The sequence below is a fragment of the Gobio gobio genome, assembly GCF_949357685.1.
Source record: "Gobio gobio genome assembly, chromosome: 9".
In the NCBI taxonomy this organism is placed as follows: Eukaryota; Metazoa; Chordata; class Actinopteri; order Cypriniformes; family Gobionidae; genus Gobio; species Gobio gobio.
Window position 1 is genome coordinate 23,834,392 of NC_137115.1, and position 20,773 is coordinate 23,855,164.

The window sequence follows — 20,773 nt, forward strand, 5'->3', positions numbered from 1 at the left end:
ACTAAATTAACATGCATTATTGTTGACGAAAAAGGACGAGACTAAAATGTTTTGCATAAAATAAAAACTAAGATAAAATCTATCTTCATTTGCATCTACAATCGTCTCTACTTTTTCATCATGAGATAGAATATTCAGCTGTTCAAAATATTCAGAGAGAGTTGGCGCTGTTGCTCAAGTAGGCTACAGGTCTCATACTCCTGTTGCTGCCAGCCTGTCATCTCCCGGCGGCACGCGTGCGGTCACATGGTTCACGGAGCGCTCAATACTTTTAGTGATGTGTCAATACATTTGAATGGCTTAAGCCGCGGATACACAACAGCTTCACTATACAGGTGTTTGCAGCCATTTTTGGTAAACAGTACAGCATAGTGTGCATTGATTATTGCAGCCATAGGCGCCGATACCGTGCTCCGGGGCTCGAGCACCCACGTGTGCCAGACTGCCAGTAGGCTACATTCATTTAAAATTAAACATTGAAGATGGTGCTATGTGTCACTGTCAGTCGCCTGCTCCAATATCCTATCCACCAATCACAGCGTTTCTCGGATGAAAACGCCTCTTTAGGGACCCCGCTCCATGCCTCCATCCCCCACTATACAATTTTTGGTGTATGTGCTTTCCTTAATCAGATTCAGAGTGAGACTAAAATGGACAGATTTCTTATTAAAAAAGCAAAACCTAACAATGATGCGAGTGTATCGACATCCACCCCAAGTGCCCTGTCAGAAGCACATAACAGCGAAGCTAGAAGCAGCGAAGCTAGGAGCTACAGTGAAGCTAGCAGTAGCAGTAGCGAGGCTAGGAGCTACAATGAAGCTAAGAGCAGCGAAGCTAGGAGCAGCGAAGCTAGGAGCTAGAGTGAAGCTAGGAGTTGCAGTGAAGATGGACAACGACATAAGGGAAGGACATACCAGGCTAGTTGGAAAGGAAAATTCCCCTGGATAGCTTATGACTCCACAAAAAACAAAGTGTTTTGTAACATCTGCACTACAGCTAAAAACATGAATGTCCCTCTTCCATCATCAACCCACAACCAAGAATCTTTAAAAGCTTTCATTCAAGATGGGTTTTCGAGCTGGGCTAAAGCACTCGAACGATTTAGATCACATGAAAAGGGTAATTTGCATCGCACTGCCGTTAGCATTATGGCAGCTACTAATGCAGGTGTTAATGTTGCTGCTTCGCTCTCTCCTGGTAAACAAATGCAGATGGCTAATGCCAGAATCGTTTTGCTGGCTATTCTTTCTACTCTCCAATTTCTTTCCTGTCAGGGAGTGGCCATTAGAGGAAAAACTGACCAAGAGTCCAATTTTATGCAGATGCTATATGTGCGTGCTAAAGATATCCCAGAGTTAAAGTCATGGCTGGCTCGTCAGGAGAACAAGTGGCTCTCTCATGACATCCTAAACGAGATGTTTGAAATGATGGCTCATGATGTCTTGAGAAAGCTAATAGGAGAAGTACAGTCTGCTGGGGTTTTCTCTGTAATTATGGATGAGACAACCGATATTACGGTCAAAGAACAAGCGTCTGTTTGCTTACGTTATGTGACTGAAAATCTGGAGTCAGAAGAACGTTTCTTAGGATTTTATGAGACACCAAAAACAACAGCAGACACACTTTTTCAGCTTTTAAAAGACGTTCTGATGAGATTTGCCCTGCCAGTCAATAAATGCAGAGGACAGTGCTATGACGGCGCATCAAATGTGTCCGGTATTCGAACAGGTCTGCAGGCTCGCATGCAGGCGCTGGAGCCTCGAGCACAGTACATCCATTGCACCGCACATGTTGTGAATTTGGTTGTGCATGATGTCTCCGAAAACATTCCCGCATGTCGCAACTTTTTAACAAATATACGTGACCTGGTCACGCTCATCAGAAATTCACCAAAGCGACTGGCCTGGTTCCAGGAGTTTCAAGACGACAACTCTTTATCTCTTAGACCTCTGTGCCCTACCAGATGGACCTTGAAAACGGCCTCGTTACAATCCATTGCATCCAACTACAGTGTGCTGCTGGAATTTATGGAGGACCTGTCTGAAAAACAAAGGGGAGAGGCAGGAGGGAAAGCAAACAGTCTTCTAACACAACTGCTAAAATTTAGCAAATTTTTCTCCTTGAAATTTTTCTCTCGCATGGAAAAAGTCAATGTTGCACTTCAAAACAGCCAGCTGCACCTACAAAAAGCTAGGCAGTTGATTGACACACTGAGAGAAGATATAAAGTCTCTTTGTGAAGGATTCCAAGAATTTTGGAAAAATACTACAGCAGAAGCGCATGTCCTTGATTTGGATAGCCCAAATGTGCCCAGACTAAGAAGAATCCCCCGGCTATTGGACAGTGGAGGTGTGGCACGCAGTTTTCAAACACCAGAGGCAATGTACCGACAGCAGTACTTTGAGGTCATGGATACAACATCAGGATCTCTGAACTGCAGATTTAATCCTTCTGTATTCAAACACATGCAAGATTTTGAAGATTCTGTAACCGGGACGGCCGACTGTAAAGACATTATTCAGTTCTATGGGGATGATATGGATGGAAGCAGGCTGACATTGCATAGAGACATGTGTTTGGACTTGGCAAAACAGAAAGGTGTTCATCTTACAACTTTTCAAGATGTATATGACTTCATGAAAGGAGATGGAGGCGAGCACTTGAGAATGTTACTACCAGAAGTCACAAAACTTTTGAAACTGGCTCTGACTGTCCCTGTAACATCTTGCTGCTCAAAGAGGTCATTTTCTGGGATGCGCTGACTGAAAACGTATCTATGGTCAACAATGGAGCAAGCCCGACTAAATCACATCGTTATAATGAACTCTCACAAAGAAGTGGCTCGACAGCAGGACCTGGACATCATCGCTGATAATTTCATCAAGCGCACTGCTGTACGCAGAGACATGTTCCTCCTGAAGAATTAACCACAATGGTGAGTCAACAAATCTAACTTTTACTGTGGGGACTTGTGTGACATTGATTCTTAATTTCCCACGAAGCTGATCGCGGTTACGTCTCAGTTAAACTTTTCATCTCCAATCCTGTCTGTATTTGTGAGAAGTGGCGCTGTTCTGATTTGAAAGATATGCTACTTTACGGCTTTATTATCAAGTAAATAGGTGTGTGTGTTCGTGTCGGCCGCTGTCCATTTCCTAAGGTTCTGAAATGCAAAAAATGTTTGACTACTTTTTTTACTTCTTTTTTTTAAAGGGCGCGTGCGCCCATGAGCACCCATGGAGGAAAACATAAATTGGCGCTGTAGCATCTGTAGGAATTGTGGACGCAGACACATAGTTTAATGAATCTTCCAAATGATTCAATCAAACGAACATCCCCTTCACAAAGCCCAATTCAGCTCCAGACCCCAGGAAATCGACCATCGATCACAAGAGAGATGGAGGCTCCATTCTGCCCGGAGCTACTAGTTTAGTTAATAATTACTCGATTTCCTATGGACTTGTGACCAAAGCTTAGACAAAGAGGACAGAGGACTCGTTGTGATGACAAGACAAAGAAACAAACCAGATCTCTGTCTTTTCAATGACCGGTAAATGAACTCCACGTGACACAGCTAAAACTCCAAGCAAACTCACAGAAACTGTTACATATGGAGTGCATCAAATCACTGATTATTGGACTTTCATTCAAATTGAAGGGTCAAGGGTCAAGCCAAACATCACTCGTCTCTTCATCAGACACATATCCTTCAAGAATGATTTTATGTTCAATATTAAAATAAGAATGAATTATAATCAAGTTATAACCATTTCCTACATTTGATAAATCAGCTCTCTATATTCAAGGAGTGATTTTGGATATTGTAGTGATTTAGTTGCTGTGTGCTTTTGAATCCACATTTTTTTAGGTGCTGCTCTGAGTCTGTGTCAAGATGTGCTGACAGGCAAATGTCCTTGGTGTTGTAATAACACTCCAGGGAGTGAAGAGTGCTCAGCATGTGTTAACTGTATGTCTTACTAAAGTGACCCCTGGGGTCATCTATGTCACAGCTATCGGACTCTTGTGGGGACTCTTTTATGTACCTCTTTGATATACTTTTTTTTCTTACTAAATAGAATAAATTCACTTCTGTACTCAATGTAGTATCAGCATGTTTTGGAGAAGTGCTTTGTTGATAGTTAGTTAAGATGTTCCCGACCTTGATAGAAACTGCTATTCTGCGGAGTTTTGTGTGTGCGTCTCATGATTCTGTGCCGATCCAGTATTGGAGACGGTCCTTTCGGCAGACGATTCTAGACTTGGAGGCGTCTTTTCTATGACCTCCGAGGTCACTGTGGACTAATCTCGGCCTGGGCGACATCGAGTCTATGCATTTTTAGTGATATATGCTCCTATCTGTCTACGTGTGGAAAGTTGCTTACATTGCATGTTGTTAGAACCAACCAGAATCATTCCACATGGCAGTAATGACGTGTCTAGACCTTGAAAACAGTATAACTGTTCAGAAAATTGTATGTACGTTAGACGGAGGCGGGGAGACTGTTGGAGGGAGTGCGGCCTACGAACTCCTCTTGAGCTGGCTTCTGCTGATGAAACTGCAAACTATTCTTCAGTAAAATTTTCTTTAATTAATCTGACTCCTGACTCCTGGTCTTCATTTTTCACTGCTGGTCCTGGGTCCTAAGCTCTTACCCCAACAAAATAGCCTTCGACATAGCTTGCTAGTGTGTTACAACTGATACACGTGACTATTATGCATGTATATTACTCCCAATTCATGCAATTATATAACTATTGAATGAGTCACTGTGTGAACTATTGAAAAGGCACTGTGTTTGATACCTGTGTGTTCGTATGGGTATAATCCAACAGATGAGCTGAATTAAATCTTTATAGAATTGATCATGTCCTTATAGTAAGAAATTAGGTCTAAATTTACTCTCTGCTTAAGAGCAGGAAACTAAATTACTATAGATAACCAAATTTTATGGGAGGGGTGGAGACACAGTCACCCCTGAAGCCTAATTGGCCAGAACCCATCCAGGGGATGGGCAAATATTTGAGTTTAATCTCAGAACACGAACAAGGAATCTAGTTCGGTTCCAGTTCACGTCACAGCTAGTGCGCGGCCTGTTCAGAGCCAGCAGTTCGAGCCGGTTCAAGGCCTGTTTGTTTAGAGATGAGTTAAGTCCTAGCAGTTTGACCAGAGTTGAGTTCTGAACGGAGAGCTCCCAGGAGACAATCTGACGATCGTGGCAGGTTAAACAACGATTTCATTTAGGCCATCTGCTTTTCTCTCACTTTCCTTTCTTTTACTTAAAGTTTATTTTCTTTCCGTTAAGTCTCTAAAAGTTTCTCAACAACGAGTCTCTAAAAGCGCGCTTCAACTTCACAACGCCCACAAGACTTTCATCCAGCCGCCAACACGCCACGTGATTGGCTTCCCAAGACGTCGATCCAAGACACGACCAGACATTCAGCGGATCAAAGATCCGGGGAAACCCCTGTCCAGCCAGGAAAAGGGAACCCCCCTCGTCAGACGACACAGGAGACAAACGCAAGTAATACCTCTAGATTCGAGCTGAACTGGTGCATTAGATCAAATGTAATAACCCTGCCTAAGAAACGATAGGAGGTTAAATAAAAAAAAAGCATGTTTTTTAATAAAAATTTACTTTTTTTTTTTTACTGTGGCTCTTTTGGAAAAATGCATTAACCAAAAATGAAAAATGTCTCTTTGGTCAAAAAAGGTTCCTGACCCCTGGTCTATGTGGTTTCATGGACGATAAACTACAGACATAGTTGTATGGCACTGTGTTATATTGTTCATATAGCATCAGATACTGATGCACTGTCAAGTGAACCTATGAAAGGGAACGTCTTGATTATGTATGTAACCTTGGTTCCCTGAGCAGGGAACAAGATGCTGCATATAGCATCCTATTCTCCTCATCGGCTTGCTTCCGTAAAATGGAAATCTGAATGAGACGGCACAAGCATGTGCCATCAGCTAATAAATTGGCGTGATTCTATATGGGCTTCAGAAAATCATCACACCGTGGCGTTTTCCCATAGCATCAGCTTTTGACGCAGCATCTCACTGTATGTTAACCAAGGTAAAATACTTAACAGAGACAGTCCCCAAGGACCAAGATTGAAAAATACTGGTGTAAAGTATCTGAACATTAGCTAAAAAAACTGCTAAAATAATAACAAATAATTACCCCAAATAATTTTTTTAAATAGTTAGGTTAATTTTCTCATACCTCCACATATGGATAGAAGCACGTCTCCCCCAAGGCATCAAAGTACTTTCCAGTCTCAAATCGCATTTTATACACACCAGCAATGAAGCTTTCTTTTTTAATCAACCCAGGGCACCGTCCATCTTCATTCGTTGTCCTATAATTAACATTTTGGAATTAATTTAGCCAATACCTCTATATACTCCTAAATCTGCATGCTATCATTTTGGTTGATGCAAAACTGAATAAAAATGCTTTTACCCTGTTGTGAGTAAGTTCCACACCGATGAGATGGGGTCTAGGCGATAGAGGATAATGGTCATGTTGGCTCCAGGAACTCCTTGGGCTGTATTCAGCACATGAGTTGTGAGGGGGCTTGGCAGGGTAGCGGCCATGTTCATATACTGTAACAGAATGTGATATTAGATTAATGCACTATAAACCAGCCACTGTTAAACTATAAAGCATTTTTGAAAATGACGGATAAAAAGCAAAAGTGGCTTGATAGAAATAAGAAAGCTACCACAAGCTTCAATCACAGGATAGCAGCTGTAAGGCCCTGTGAAACTGGGGTGGACTACACTGTGGACATGATGGCATCAGTTTACTGATTAGATTAGATTAAACAGTTACCAATGAGGGGGTTCTGCCAGTCTCTAATCTTCCTACAAACTATGTCAAACTATGTGTGAATGTTGACAGTCTTAGTTCCCATGACCAGGTGGTGCTCAAACGACGTCATCAGTGTTTCCACAGTTACTTTGAAAAAGTAACTTAGTAACTTTACAGATTACTTGATTTTAAAAGTAACTAAGTTACTTTACAGATTACTTGATTTTAAAAGTAACTAAGTTAGATTACAAGTTACTTTATTAGTTACATTCATCAGTTGCCGATAACACCTCTGCAGCCTCAACATAAAAATGACAACCGTTTTTGCCAACACTTTATTGGAAGTGCATTTTTAACAGTAACGTCAACAATGTATCTCCTGAAATTGTATCTCCAAAAAAAATATTTTGACTCATTTTTATAAAATCTAAACATGTTAATGAAAAGGTACAAATTACTTTGTGTTCTTATTAAATAAATTTATTTAATAAATAGTGCACATTGAAAAGTTCACGGCATAAAGAGAAGATGAGCGTTGAGCCCACAAATCCTAGTCTACTATGTAGCCTATATCGGTCCAAACATTCACTGATTATTTGTTTCTTCACAGTTTTAAATTCCGGTTATTGTGCATGTGATGCTAATTAATAGTCCTTGTGTTGTCACCTGGGTAGTGAGCACAACATCTTTTAGAAACCGCTAGATAAACTCCAGCAAGATAAATTATTTTATCAACATATCAAGTATTATAACGGGAATATATCATATGGAGTGAGCTTTACCATGCTGCTGACTGTAACCGAACGCGACGCGCAGTTTGAATGCTGAACGGAGAATGACAGAGCAGCGGAGGAAAGATATTCAGCTATGGAATGGCTTTATATGACTTTGTAGGCTACTAGCAAATCATAATATACTAATAATGATTGCTGAAGGATGTTGTGACAATATATATGTGACAGGTTGATAATCTAACGTTCAGTTTTGCTCATTGGAATTGGGGAACTTGTAATGGTTGCATATTGCAAATGACTAGACACGCCCACCGGCGTTGAGCCGCAGTTGATATTGAGTACACCTGTTCGGTGCAATCATGATTGTGTGTTTGTGTCTAGGGGTGTGATTAAAAACCCTGTATAAGTTGGTTGATTGTTATTCTTCTCTGTGCGGTGTGAAGTAACCGGCTACCCATTTCTAGTTGCGTTGCCTCTCTGGTGAGTTGTTTTCCGTATGTTCCCGTCTCAATCGCAGATCATGGTCTAAATATAGCCTATGTTTGCCATCAGGAATGTGTGTGTGCGTGAAGTGGCGAGCGCAGGGAACCTAAAGGTTACTATAGCTTAAATTCCCCTACGAGGTGCGGCCCAAGAGTGCTAGCTGCTGTTTATTTTGTGTGTTTTGTTTTTATTATATTTATTTTGTCACTGTTTCATGGTCCTAGTAGCCTACAACTGACGGCAGCGGATATTGAGGTGTTGAACCGCTAACGATCGAGCTCTTTAACAAGCTGCTCGTAAGAAATGTGTTGAAATACTGACGTAGCCTAATGTATGTTCGATGGGCTATTAAGTTATAGTAAATTGATATGCTGGTAGCCTGGTCCATTTAAAGCAGTGCAAACAATATTAATATTAGTTTTAATTGAGAAGTGAAATATGATGTTATTGTGACTGAGTGGTGTAATTATTTTCTTTTCTGTTAGTCTTGTATTAAATCTACTTGCCAGTTATATCTGCCGGTAGCTGGAACTGTGATATTGGGGCTTAACAGAAGGGGGAGTGTATTTGCTTTCTTTTGATATTCTTTTTATTTGGTGTGACACTTGCTTTACGTCTTGTTTACTCACGGATTTGCTGTGTTTTTCCCTGCTGTTAAAGTGGTCAAATTGTGGTCTCTTGTTTCTGTCGGTATTTATTGGTAAGCTGTATTTGAGACCTATTTTGATGTTTTAAGTGAATTATTTTTTTACCCCTGTGATAAATAAATTTGGTATAGTTTTGGAAAGTCATGTCTCCGTCTTCAGTGCAATCCGAACCAGCAGGGTCCTTTCTCTTGTTGTAATTCTTTTTGGTTTAACTTTCTTTTTGGGTTATTTGTATTACTTTATACTTTCCTGGGTAGAGAAGGAACCTAGGTGGCGTAGTCGGGTATTTTTATATTTAACCAAAGGTTACATATATTTCTGATGATTATTTAATTATCACGACATGCCTAATCTGAGCAAGTGACTGCCTGTCTTGAGTTTTGTCGACAGACGGAGGCGGCAAGAAATTTGACGGAGGCGACCGCCTCGTAATTCTCTATGCCGGAAAACCCCTGCTGAGACTAAACAAGAAAGCAAAAATATTTTTACTAAGGAAAATGACAAAAATAGTAACTCACAGTGACTTGGATAAGTTACTTTAATCTGATTACTGGTTTGGAAATAGTAATGCGTTAGATTACTCGTTACAGGAAAAAGTAGTAAAATTAGAGTAACGCGTTACTGGCATCACTGGACGTCATTATGATTTTTTGGGATAGGTCTACGTGACACTTTACATTCAGGGCTAACTTCCTGCATTCTTCTTTTGTTGATCTTCTTTTGTTAAAATTCACACAGAATCTTTTCAGCTTAACCACGATGTGCCCAAAGGAGCGACGTGGGGACACCTTCCCGTGGGCCCACCACTCACAGGAGGGACCGTAAGGGGACGGTGCAGAGAAAATCGGGCAGCAGTCGAAGGCAGGAGCCTGGACAACCCGATCCCTGGACACGGAAACTGGCTCTTGGGACATGGAATGTCACCTCACTGGCGGGGAAGGAGCCTGAGATTGTGCGTGAGGTTGAGAGGTTCCGACTAGAGATAGTCGGAATCACCTCTACGCACGGCTTAGGCTCTGGAACCACACTCCTCGAGAGAGGATGGACTCTTCACGGGCGGTGGGCTGGTGTGGGTTTGCTTATAGCCCCCCAGCTCTGCCGCCATGTGTTGGAGTTTACCCCGGTGAACGAAAGGGTCGTTTCCCTGCGGCTTCGGCTCAGGGATAGGTCTCTCACTGTTGTTTGTGCCTACAGGCCAAACGGCAGTGCAGAGTACCCGGCCTTCTTGGTGTCCCTGGGAGGGGTGCTGGAAAGTGCTCCGACTGGGGACTCCGTCGTTCTACTGGGGGACTTCAACGCCCACGTGGGCAATGACAGTGACACCTGGAGGGGCGTGATTGGGAGGAACGGCCCCCCTGATCTGAACCCGAGTGGTGTTCAGTTATTGGACTTCTGTGCTAGTTACGGTTTGTCCGTAACGAACACCATGTTCAGGCATAAGAGTGTCCATCAGTGCACATGGCACCAGGACACTCTAGGTCGTAGGTCAATGATCGACTTTGTGGTCGTTTCATCTGACCTGCGGCCGTATGTCTTGGACACTCGGGTGAAGAGAGGGGCGGAGCTGTCAACTGATCACCACCTGGTGGTGAGTTGGATCCGATGGTGGGGGAGGAAGCTGGACAGACTCGGTAGACCCAAGCGTACTGTAAGGGTCTGCTGGGAACGTTTGGCCGAGTCTCCTGTCAGAGAGATCTTCAACTCCTACCTCCGGCAGAACTTTGACCGGATCCCGAGGGAGGTGGGAGATATTGAGTCCGAACTGACCATGTTCTCCACCTCCATTGTCAAAGCGGCCGCTCACAGCTGTGGCCGTAAGGTCTCCGGTGCATGTTGAGGCGGCAATCCCCGAACCCGGTGGTGGACACCGGAAGTAAGGGATGCCGTCAAGCTGAAGAAGGAGTCCTATCGGGTCTGGTTGGCTTGTGGGACTCATGAGGCAGCTGACACGTACCGGCAGGCTAAGCGGACTGCAGCCCGGGTGGTTGTGGGCTGGGGGCTCAGAGGAGGACTCGTCCATCACCCGGGCTGAAGTCACAGAGGTGGTCAAGAAACTCCTCGGTGGCAAGGCACCGGGGGTGGATGAGATCCGCCCTGAGTACCTCAAGTCTCTGGATGTTGTGGGGCTGTCTTGGCTGACACGCCTCTGCAGCATCGCGTGGTGGTCGGGGACAGTGCCTCTAGGATGGCAGACCGGGGTGGTGGTCCCTCTTTTTAAGAAGGGGGACCGGAGGGTGTGTTCCAACTACAGGGGGATCACACTTCTCAGCCTCCCCGGGAAAGTCTATGCCAGGGTACTGGAGAGGAGAATGCGGCTGATAGTAGAACCTCGGATTCAGGAGGAACAGTCTGGTTTTCGTCCGGGCCGTGGTACACTGGACCAGCTCTATACCCTCTACAGGGTGCTGGAGGGTTCATGGGAGTTTGCCCAACCAGTCCACATGTGTTTTGTGGATTTGGAGAAGGCATTCGACTGTGTCCCTCACGGCATCCTGTGGAGGGTGCTCGGGGAGTATGGGGTCCGGGGTCCTTTGCTAAGGGCTGTCCGGTCCCTGTACGCCCGAAGCAGGAGTTTGGTCCGCATTGCCGGCAGTAAGTCAGACTTGTTCCCGGTGCATGTTGGACTCCGGCAGGGCTGCCCTTTGTCACCGGTTCTGTTCATAATTTTTATGGACAGAATTTCTAGGCGCAGCCAGGGGCCGGAGGGTGTCAGGTTTGGGGACCACGTGGTTTCGTCTCTGCTCTTTGCGGATGACGTTGTCGTGTTGGCCCCTTCTAACCCAGGGTTTTTCCTGGGTCAAAAATGGTCTTCGGTGGTGGCTGACAGACATGGTCATCCATACACACGCACGCACGCGCAGTAAAAAAGTACCCAACCCACGTGATCTGCAAGCGCAATACTGACAATACATTTTAAATAAATTCAAAGAAAGTTTGTAACTTTTGCTTATCTTATTTTGATCCCACATGAAAAAATACTATAGTATATTATAGTAAAATTACTCTAGTAAATACTATAGTGTTTTTGAACCGTACTATAGTAAATATACTACAGTAAATTAACAAAGTGTAGTAAATACTATAATATACTAAATATACTACAATTTACTGTAGTATATTTACTATAGTATGGTTCAAAAACACTATAGTAATTTTACTATAATATACTATAGTATTTTTTCATGTGGGATACCTTGATGTTTGTTTTTGTTCCTCATTTTTACACTATTTACTGATAATTGTTTTGGTATATAATCATATCAATATTAAAAAGTAGTATTAAAAAAATGAACAAATAGCCTAATTTTCTGCCATATACAATTTCATAAAATGATTAGCTAGCTAACAACAACTTTGTTCTGGGTTCACCTCACTCCAGTCTAAACTAAGTGATTTATAGGCTATTTATTTTACTACACATTATGAACATAAATAAGCTGAAAGAATGTGGATAATTAAAACTAACTCTTACACCCACTCTTGCTAAATTGTGTAAGCACACTTGTGTTCTCATTTCAGATGTTCAGAGTAAATGATTAAACTGATTCGTTAGTTCAGTGTTGGACAGATCAGTTGTTCTAACCAGTCGTTGAAATGATTCGGTTCAAAGGAGTCATTAGGTTGCGAATCGGACATTAGCAGATGCGTTGTGTGCGAATCCTGTCTGTTAGAACATCGCGAAAGATTTGTCAACACACAGAAAACACTTCATAACCGGATAGGATTTGTTTCCCGTTTATTGAAAGTATGCTTTATGTCAGCTGGTCAGAGAATCAGTCAATGTTTTTTGAGCGCATTTCACACCCAGCGGTAATTAAAGGAAAACATCGTCTGATAGCGCCACGTGCAACATGGATTCGGTCTTCCGACCTTTTTACTTTGATTAACGTAATATGTGAAATATTAGAAAGCTAAGACAGTGCTTATTTTGAAGACAGAGAGAGTGCGAGCGGGGGAGGAGCTCAGATCGTTCTCTCTGTCACTCAGTTACATGCGCAGCATCTATTCTACATCATTCATAAATCACAATAACTCATCAAATAAAGCTTTGGCGGGACACAAATTTGTTTTGGCGGCCGCCAAAAAATTGTCAATGTAGGAAAAACCCTGTAACCAGGACCTTCAACATGCACTGGGACTGTTTGCAGCTGAGTGTGAAGCGGCTGGGATGAGGATCAGCACCTCCAAATCCGAGGCCATGGTCCTCAGTCGAAAAAGGGTGGTTTGCCCACTTCAGGTTGGTGGAGAGTTCCTGCCTCAAGTGGAGGAGTTCAAGTATCTAGGGGTCTTGTTCACGAGTGAGGGGAGGATGGAACGGGAGATTGACAGACGGATCGGTGCAGCTTCTGCAGTATTGCGGTCGATGTACCGGTCTGTTGTGGTGAAGAAAGAGCTAAGCCGTAAGGCGAAGCTCTCGATTTACCAGTCAATCTACGTTCCTACTTTCACCTATGGTCATGAGCTTTGGGTCATGACCGAAAGGACAAGATCCCGGATACAGGCGGCCGAAATGAGCTTTCTCCGCAGGGTGGCTGGGCGCTCCCTCAGAGATAGGGTGAGAAGCTCAGTCACTCGGGAGGAACTCGGAGTAGAGCCGCTGCTCCTCCACATCGAGAGGGGTCAGCTGAGGTGGCTCTGGCATCTGTTCCGGATGCCTCCTGAACGCCTTCCCGGGAAGGTGTTTCGGGCATGTCCAACCGGGAGGAGGCCCCGGGGAAGACCAAGGACACGCTGGAGGGACTATGTCTTCCGGCTGGCCTGGGAACGCCTCGGTGTACCCCCGGAAGAGCTAGAGGAAGTGTCTAGGGAGAGGGAAGTCTGGGCATCTCTGCTTAGACAGCTGCCCCCGCGACCCGGCCCTGGATAAAGCGGAAGAAGATGGATGGATGGATGGATCTTCTTTTGTTAAAATTCACACAGAATCTTTTCAGCTTAACCACGATGTGGTAAGTGTCACTATGTCCAAAGATCCACTACAGACCAGTACATGTGGTTACCCTCTGCTCAGCCAGAAGGAGGAGGTTCATCCTGTTAGGTCAGGGAAGGTTAACAACTGTTAATGGAGTTAACTGGTTAACTAAAGTTCGAGACCAACATGAAGAATTGGACAATGGCTCACCTTCGGAGAGCTCTTAAAAGTAAAGGTATGTAAAGTCTCTAATGAGAGTTAGTAGACATGTAGTTGTAAAGTTACTTATAGTTAGTAGAATTTCTAAAGTGGACAATCAAAATAAAGTGTAACCCTGTTCCCTTTCAAAAGCTACTCTCAATGCCGTGCTATACGCTATGAAAAAACATATTTGTTTGACCGGTTGTGAAACATGTGTGGCAAACATGCCAAGATGGCTTTAAATAACCTAACGATGACGTCATTGGAATGTGCACTCGGTAGAAGTTATAAATAGAAACAGTGAAACAGGTGGGCCTTCAGGCTTCTTTGCGCTACCTCTCTATCTGTCCACTTTGTTAGGAGTTAGAGTTCCAGTTGTCTGTGCAGAATTTTCTCAGTGAAAACAATCAGGAGATGCATGCCGCCCTGTTAACGGCCCTTCCCTGAGTATGACACACATTAGTTCTGCTTTGAGTGTTTGGGGGAAGAGCATGCTGCCCTGTGAGAACCGTGAGTTGTTATCTATTAAGGTGCTTCGTGCTTGTCTAGAATATTTTCAACGGTAAGCCCCCACATTGAGATTGTGGGGCTCGCATGCCGATCTGACTGAGGAGCGAGAGATGGGTCCGCCCCTTTCACTCACTCTCTCTCCAGACCAGGATGTCCTTGCGCACACCCGGCACTTCTTGGATCGGGCAGAGGATGCTGCATCTCTTGTTTCTGGCTAAATGGATTTTGAGAGCGTGGCCTCCAAACGCTAGGGCTGGTCGATTCTCAAATTTTTGGAATCGATTCCGATTCCGACTCCTGGTTCCGGAATCGATTGGAGATTACAAGATTACAAGATTACAAGAATCGATTCCTCACGGTTGTTTTCGATTCTTGTTTTTTTTTTATGATGGCGATGGGGGAACCTAGTCCCGGAGTGACCGCGGGATATAAGGATGTAGAAAGCACCCTTCTCTGAAACTTTATTTGAAAAATTAAGATACATTTCAATAACTCTGATTTTAAATAGTAATTATGGATGCTCCTGAAAGGGCCCACATCCCAGCAGTAAATGCGATTTAATAAATAAACAGGATAGCACATTATTCACAGATGTGCATTTATTGCATGGTTAAAACTATATGACATGTCTAAAATGCATGTGCACAGTTAAGATAAAAGACAGTTTGTTTAAGTGCTTTTGCACAGAATGTACGAGGCAAAATAACCACAATATTAACAAAAACAATGATATAACTGTGCAGTTTATTTGTCAATCAGATGCGCGAGGCTCTCTGCCATTAATCTGTGCTCTAGGTGCATTTTCTTTCAGTATTATCATTGGATTATAGAAAGAAAAAACTGCATTTTATTTCAAATGAAAATACAACCCTCACATCTCCATCTGTTATCGTAGACCAAGCAGCTCTCAAAACCTATCGTTGTGGACAGCATAACCTTTTCACGATTTAAGCTAAAATTATGTTTTTGGGTGCAAAACGTAGTGAACTTGTCCAAGATACAGGATCACAGAAGGAAACAATGACAATAAACACCATTAACCTAAGTGAATGAAAAGTAGGCTAATAATCAGCGATATGCGTTCACGTAGCCTATGGCTTTATTTTAATGTTTCAGCATTCCATAAAACTATGGAACGTCATTACGCGATGACGCAAATTAACCGCTGAACTGCTTTATTTTTAACTAGTTCATTTCAACTGTCCGAAAGAACCTTTTGCAGAAATTAAATGGACTTCCAATCATTATTAGTGAGCGTGAGACAAATTAACTCTAAACTCTGTTGAACTGAAAGGGGCTCTTACACCTTGGAATCGAGGAATCGATTCTTTTTGGAATCGATTCCCAGCCCTACCAAACGCTCTTCCCGCGATGAAAAAACGCAAGAGGAGCTACTTGAGATGGCGAGTGGTGACTCGTGCAATGGCCAGGTCACAACTGGACTGGCCATAGGAACTAGAGACATCCAAAGCGTTCAAAGTTAGAGCAGCGATTTCTGTCTGGTGGCCAATCGGAGGGACCTGCGTCTCTCCCCTTCTTTGAAGACCTCCATGATGAGTTAACTTGTTCATGGGGGAAACCATATACATTGCGTGTCTTTGTGCCTTTGAAATAGTCCTATTCGACTATTGTGGGTTTGAAGGCACGCGGTTTTACGATGTCAGGCTGGTGCTGTGCTGCACACCATAGCGGTGTTACAGGCATACCAGGCTGAACTGCTGAAAGACCTGAGAATGTGCTGCTTCAGTATTGCTGAAGAACGCTTCTCAGAGTTGCCACAGATTTGTCTCTCTGGGCGACTAACCAGACACAATCAGCCGTTCTATTTTTTCTTTGGTTGCCATGGAGAGACATCTGTAGCTGAACCTTACAAGCCCACGGTTAGTACAGATTACTGCAGAAAAACTCATTATGTCAGTGTGAAATAAACAGTTATGGAAATTTAGAAAATAAAGTTAAAGCTCCAATCTCCTCCCAAAAATCCTGGAAAAAGTCAGTTGGTGCTTCAGTGACTACTTCGCTTAGAGAAGCTGTCAATCAGGATGTCACACTCCCGTTTTTATAGCTTATTTAACAACTTATTAAAAAAATTAACACTTGAACTTACATCAGCGTGATTATGCCTAAAATGACAGAAACCATCTTTTAAAAAATTATTTGAAGTGTAATTTGATAGTTTAGTTTATCTCACGTCCCATTCAATTACATGGAGAGGGTGGAGTTTATGACCTATACTGGGACCAGCCACCTGGGGGCGATCAAAACGTTTTGGCTTCACTTTTCAGGACTTGTGCAGCACACTTGCTTCTGCACATGAGATCACTTCAGTTGTGGCTCAAAGCCAGGGGATTTGAAGGGCCAATCCCCAAAGGCAAATAAGGGTTACGTGCTGCAGGCTTCGTTCCCTTTCTGGGCCATTCTACAGAATTGGTGCAAAGTCAGAGGGGGACACTACATTTTTCAACTAAACATCGAAATAAATCGAAATAATAAACTAAATTAACCATTAAAACTAAATTACTGATCGAATTATTGATCTAAAGCCCACACTGTCACTGTATGATAATTGAAATGAACTGATGACATCAGCGTTTTTTCCAGAATGGCTATACAGCTGAATAAAATTATGCTGCATTATTTTTCTGTTTAACACTGTAAAGCTGCTTTGAAACAATCTACATTGTTAAAAGCGCTATATAAATAAAGTTGAAACATCTTGAATTTTTTTAACCCTCAAATTTTGCATGTATGCAAATAGTGTAAAATCCAAGGTACACATTTCTAGTAATTGTGCAGTTAATTCTCATATTGTATTTTCAGAAAATGCTGGAATATTTTCCTTTTCCCCAAATCTGTCACTACCGAAACACAAAGACAAAGGGGTGTGATGAGATCCTCAACAATGGGATACCACAAACAAGTGACCATTTTGATCAGGATTGTCAGAGGTGAATGGCAAAAATTAGGACATTAACGTCCCACTTTATCACAGGCTAATCTAAATCTAATCGTAGTGATTATGTAATGAATTAAATGTAGCTTTTTAATGGATTTAAGCGTTTTTGTCCCACATGGCTGACATATCCAATTGTTTTCAATGGGAGCACCGCGCTTTTAGAACGCCATCAGCACAACGAGGCGCTGAGCATCTATTTCACACTCAGCGTTCGACGTTTTTACCGGTCACCGAGAGATGAAGAATGTTCAACTTTGAATAAAACGCAGCGCTCATCACTGACTACATTTACATGGACACCATTAATCTATTTATGGACCTTATTCTGAATAGGACAATATTCTAATTAAGGTGTTTACATGAGTTGCTTTTAGAATATTCCGTTCATGTTCCCGTTTTACATGTTATATAACATAGATTCATTAATGGCACACGTTATTACGTCCCTATGCCATAGAAACAAAAAACAAGATTTCAATCAGAAACAAGATTATTTTTCTTTCCCCACTGGCAGATAATTTTGCTTTTTTTAAGCAAAAACTCACTTAATTTTGATTTTATTTTCATGAAAACAAGAAAAAATATATTTTGTCATTTTACTTATCTAGTAAATGCCTCTTGATTTAAGAATTTTTAGATATTTAGACTAGAAACAAGACAAAAATACAAAGAAGCATTTTTTTTTTACCCAAAAATGAAAATTCTGTCATTAATTACTCACCCTCATGTCGTTCGACACCCGTAAGACCTCCGTTCATCTTCGGAACACAAATGAAGATATTTTTGTTGAAAGCTGATGGCTGAGAAAGGCTTCAGATAGGCCTCCATTGGCATTCAGTATTCTTTAGTCCCATTTAGAGAACTACGCCGAGACCTAAAGCACGATCAATGTAGAATCCAACAGCTTAGATACTCGCGTCTTCCTCTGCTTGTAAACAAATCGCTTCTGGGTCATGTATCCGAATGCCGGATCTGCGTCATATTCTCGCGCATGCGTCGTGGAGGCCTACACAGAAGACAAGAACAAGTTGGATAAAGGCGTATTTTGATTTTTTTTTGCGCACAAAAACTATTGTCGTCGCATCGTAAAATTATTGTAGAGCCACTGTGGTGAGATGGACTTTGTAACAACGTTTTTAGTGCCTTATGGGTCTTGGGAGTGTAAATGTACTGAATGCCAATGGAGGCCTATCTGAAGCCTTTCTCAGCCATTAGCTTTCAACAAAAATATCTTCATTTGTGTTCCGAAGATAAACGGAGGTCTTACAGGTGTCGAACGACATGAGGGTGAGTAATTAATGACAGAATTTTCATTTTTGGGTGAACTAACCCTTTAAAGGCAGCGGAAACAGGCAGGTTTTGTCACGCACGTCAATCCATTCCCGACGTTCTTGGTTGGGGTGTTGGTGCTTCTTTATTGATTAAAATTAAGATACAATTTATACAAAATGAAATTAACTTTAAAGAAAGGCTCTCTACAAAACAAAACGTAATAAAGTCAAAATCATGTCTGATCGATGTCCCCCGACATTTGGGCATATTATGATATGTTGTGTAGTGATCTTCTCATGCTGTTCAGTTTTTAACATAGATTAAATAAATAAAAATAAAAAATAATAATATAGGCTACTATTTAAACATAAATATGAAACTAAATAGGCTATTCGTTTTATTTAACCCTCTGGTCGACGAAGGCGGCGGCACTTTCTGATGGATTTTTTCCTCATGACAGCAGAAAAAACTCACAATACTCCATCATTTTTGACCATACAGATAAATGTGCTTGTGAGACATAATTATAAACTATAGATTGTCTACTTTTATTTGTGTACACACTCACAATAACGACAATGGTGGTCAGTAAGTGTGCCGTTAATGCGCATTGTGCGTCACAAATCCTGCGGAGTCACTTCGTCGTCGTATTAACGGATTAGATTAGATCTAGTTAGATTAAGGTGTGTAGCCTACATGTCTGTAGCCTAATGCCCTTCGACAAGGGCATTTCTCTCTCTGACTCCTCTTTCTTTTCTCCTTATTTGGCCCCCATTAGAGACAGGGTTTCCTACCTGCACTGTGTTCTTTATCAAAAAACGGTCCATCTGATTCTCAACTGCTTGGGGGGGCTAAACCGGGGCTCTCGGTGCTCTGTAACTGTTGGAAAGTGATCCAGTCTATTCCCACTGCGAGCAGAACCATATCAGTAGAAGACATTCCCCATCGCTGTACTGATCACCCGACCACGTGGAACGTAAATATAAGCTAACCTCTTCACAAAGGCCAAGCATTAGGTTGTTGCTATATGAAGATTACTAGTTGTGTAGAGACTGTTTATCTAGGGTCAGCGTATACAGATAGATACATTAGACACGTTATCTGTATTCATAGTAAATGCTTATTCACTATTTCATACCAGCATCCAGAAAGACCACAATTGACTCCCCCATAGACTGCTACCCACTCCTTGCTTCATCCAATCTGTTTGCTCATCTACTTGGTATTCATTTTGTTAACATCCAATTGTGTAGCAGTTTGTAGATTCTGTCTGATTAGATTCAATTTTCTTAGTAGTTTAGTCATTTTCCTTAGTAGTATTTAGTGAGTGTAATATTTTACTCTTGTATATATTTTTGTGAATAAATTCATTTTCATTGTCATTCTTGTGTTGATAATCAGAGGCTTGCCAGAATCCCACTAAATAAAGACTAATCAGATGACAAACTTCTTACAATTAATATAATACTAATTCAATCAACAATCTTCCATGACTGTTCATTATTGTCACGGTAAAATTCCTTAGCTGGTGCCCGTAATATAGGAAGGAATCATCTGACACTCTCACACTCACCTTAGGTGACGTGTGACCAAAAACTCTTTATAAGTTGTAACACCTCCCTTAATGTAAGATGATACAAACTGAGGGGTTCAACAGAATTCGACTAGTACTACTACTAAAACCACTTCACCAAACAAATACGTTTCTCTTTGTGTTTTTATTCCCAAGTGCACGATAGATATTCAACATAAATAACTGAGCATTTTTATGAGCATTTAAGGAAAGTCAATAATAAATGAAACTTATCATGATAGTTCAATGTTAGATGAATCAGATGATGAGGATGATGATGATGAGACAATCAAGATCCAAGTGGTTATTTGATAACGATGCAATGTTATAATCCAGTGAGACCAGTGAGAATGGAATGGAGATAAGCAGCACTGTAGATCTGTAGCAACAACCCAAGGTTGCTTATAGAAGATTGTGTGGTAAATAGTGCTCAAATGAGGAGAACACGTGCAGCATGGAACAATAAAGGAATCAAATGTCCAAAGAGTCCACAAAGGTCCAAAAACGGTAAAAAAAAGTCCTTCTATAAAAGAAAACAAATAGTGCACATCAGCCTTTGGAATTTCAAATAAACCATATATCACATTTGGAAGTCATCAATCACACATTTGAAAGTCAGCATATACTCACGTTTGAGCGTAAACTTAAACAGTTCTCAAACAGAACTTGT

General features: G+C 42.0%; 1 protein-coding gene across 2 annotated transcripts in view; it reads right to left on the bottom strand.

The window, feature by feature from the left end:
- The window catches only part of uraha (urate (5-hydroxyiso-) hydrolase a), a 55,021-nt gene that overhangs the window by 15,420 nt on the left and 18,828 nt on the right, over window positions 1-20,773 (bottom strand). Inside the window, exons 2-4 of one of the 2 annotated variants that reach the window (XM_079824909.1) lie at window positions 17,980-18,264; window positions 6,468-6,610; window positions 6,228-6,363 (exon numbers count right to left, since the gene is read on the bottom strand). In XM_079824909.1, the coding sequence (XP_079681035.1) occupies window positions 6,228-6,363; window positions 6,468-6,610; window positions 17,980-17,985 (285 nt within the window). In that variant the 5' untranslated portion in view covers window positions 17,986-18,264. The remainder of the gene's footprint in view (window positions 1-6,227; window positions 6,364-6,467; window positions 6,611-17,979; window positions 18,265-20,773) is intronic. The other variant, XM_079824908.1, reaches the window with a different exon arrangement.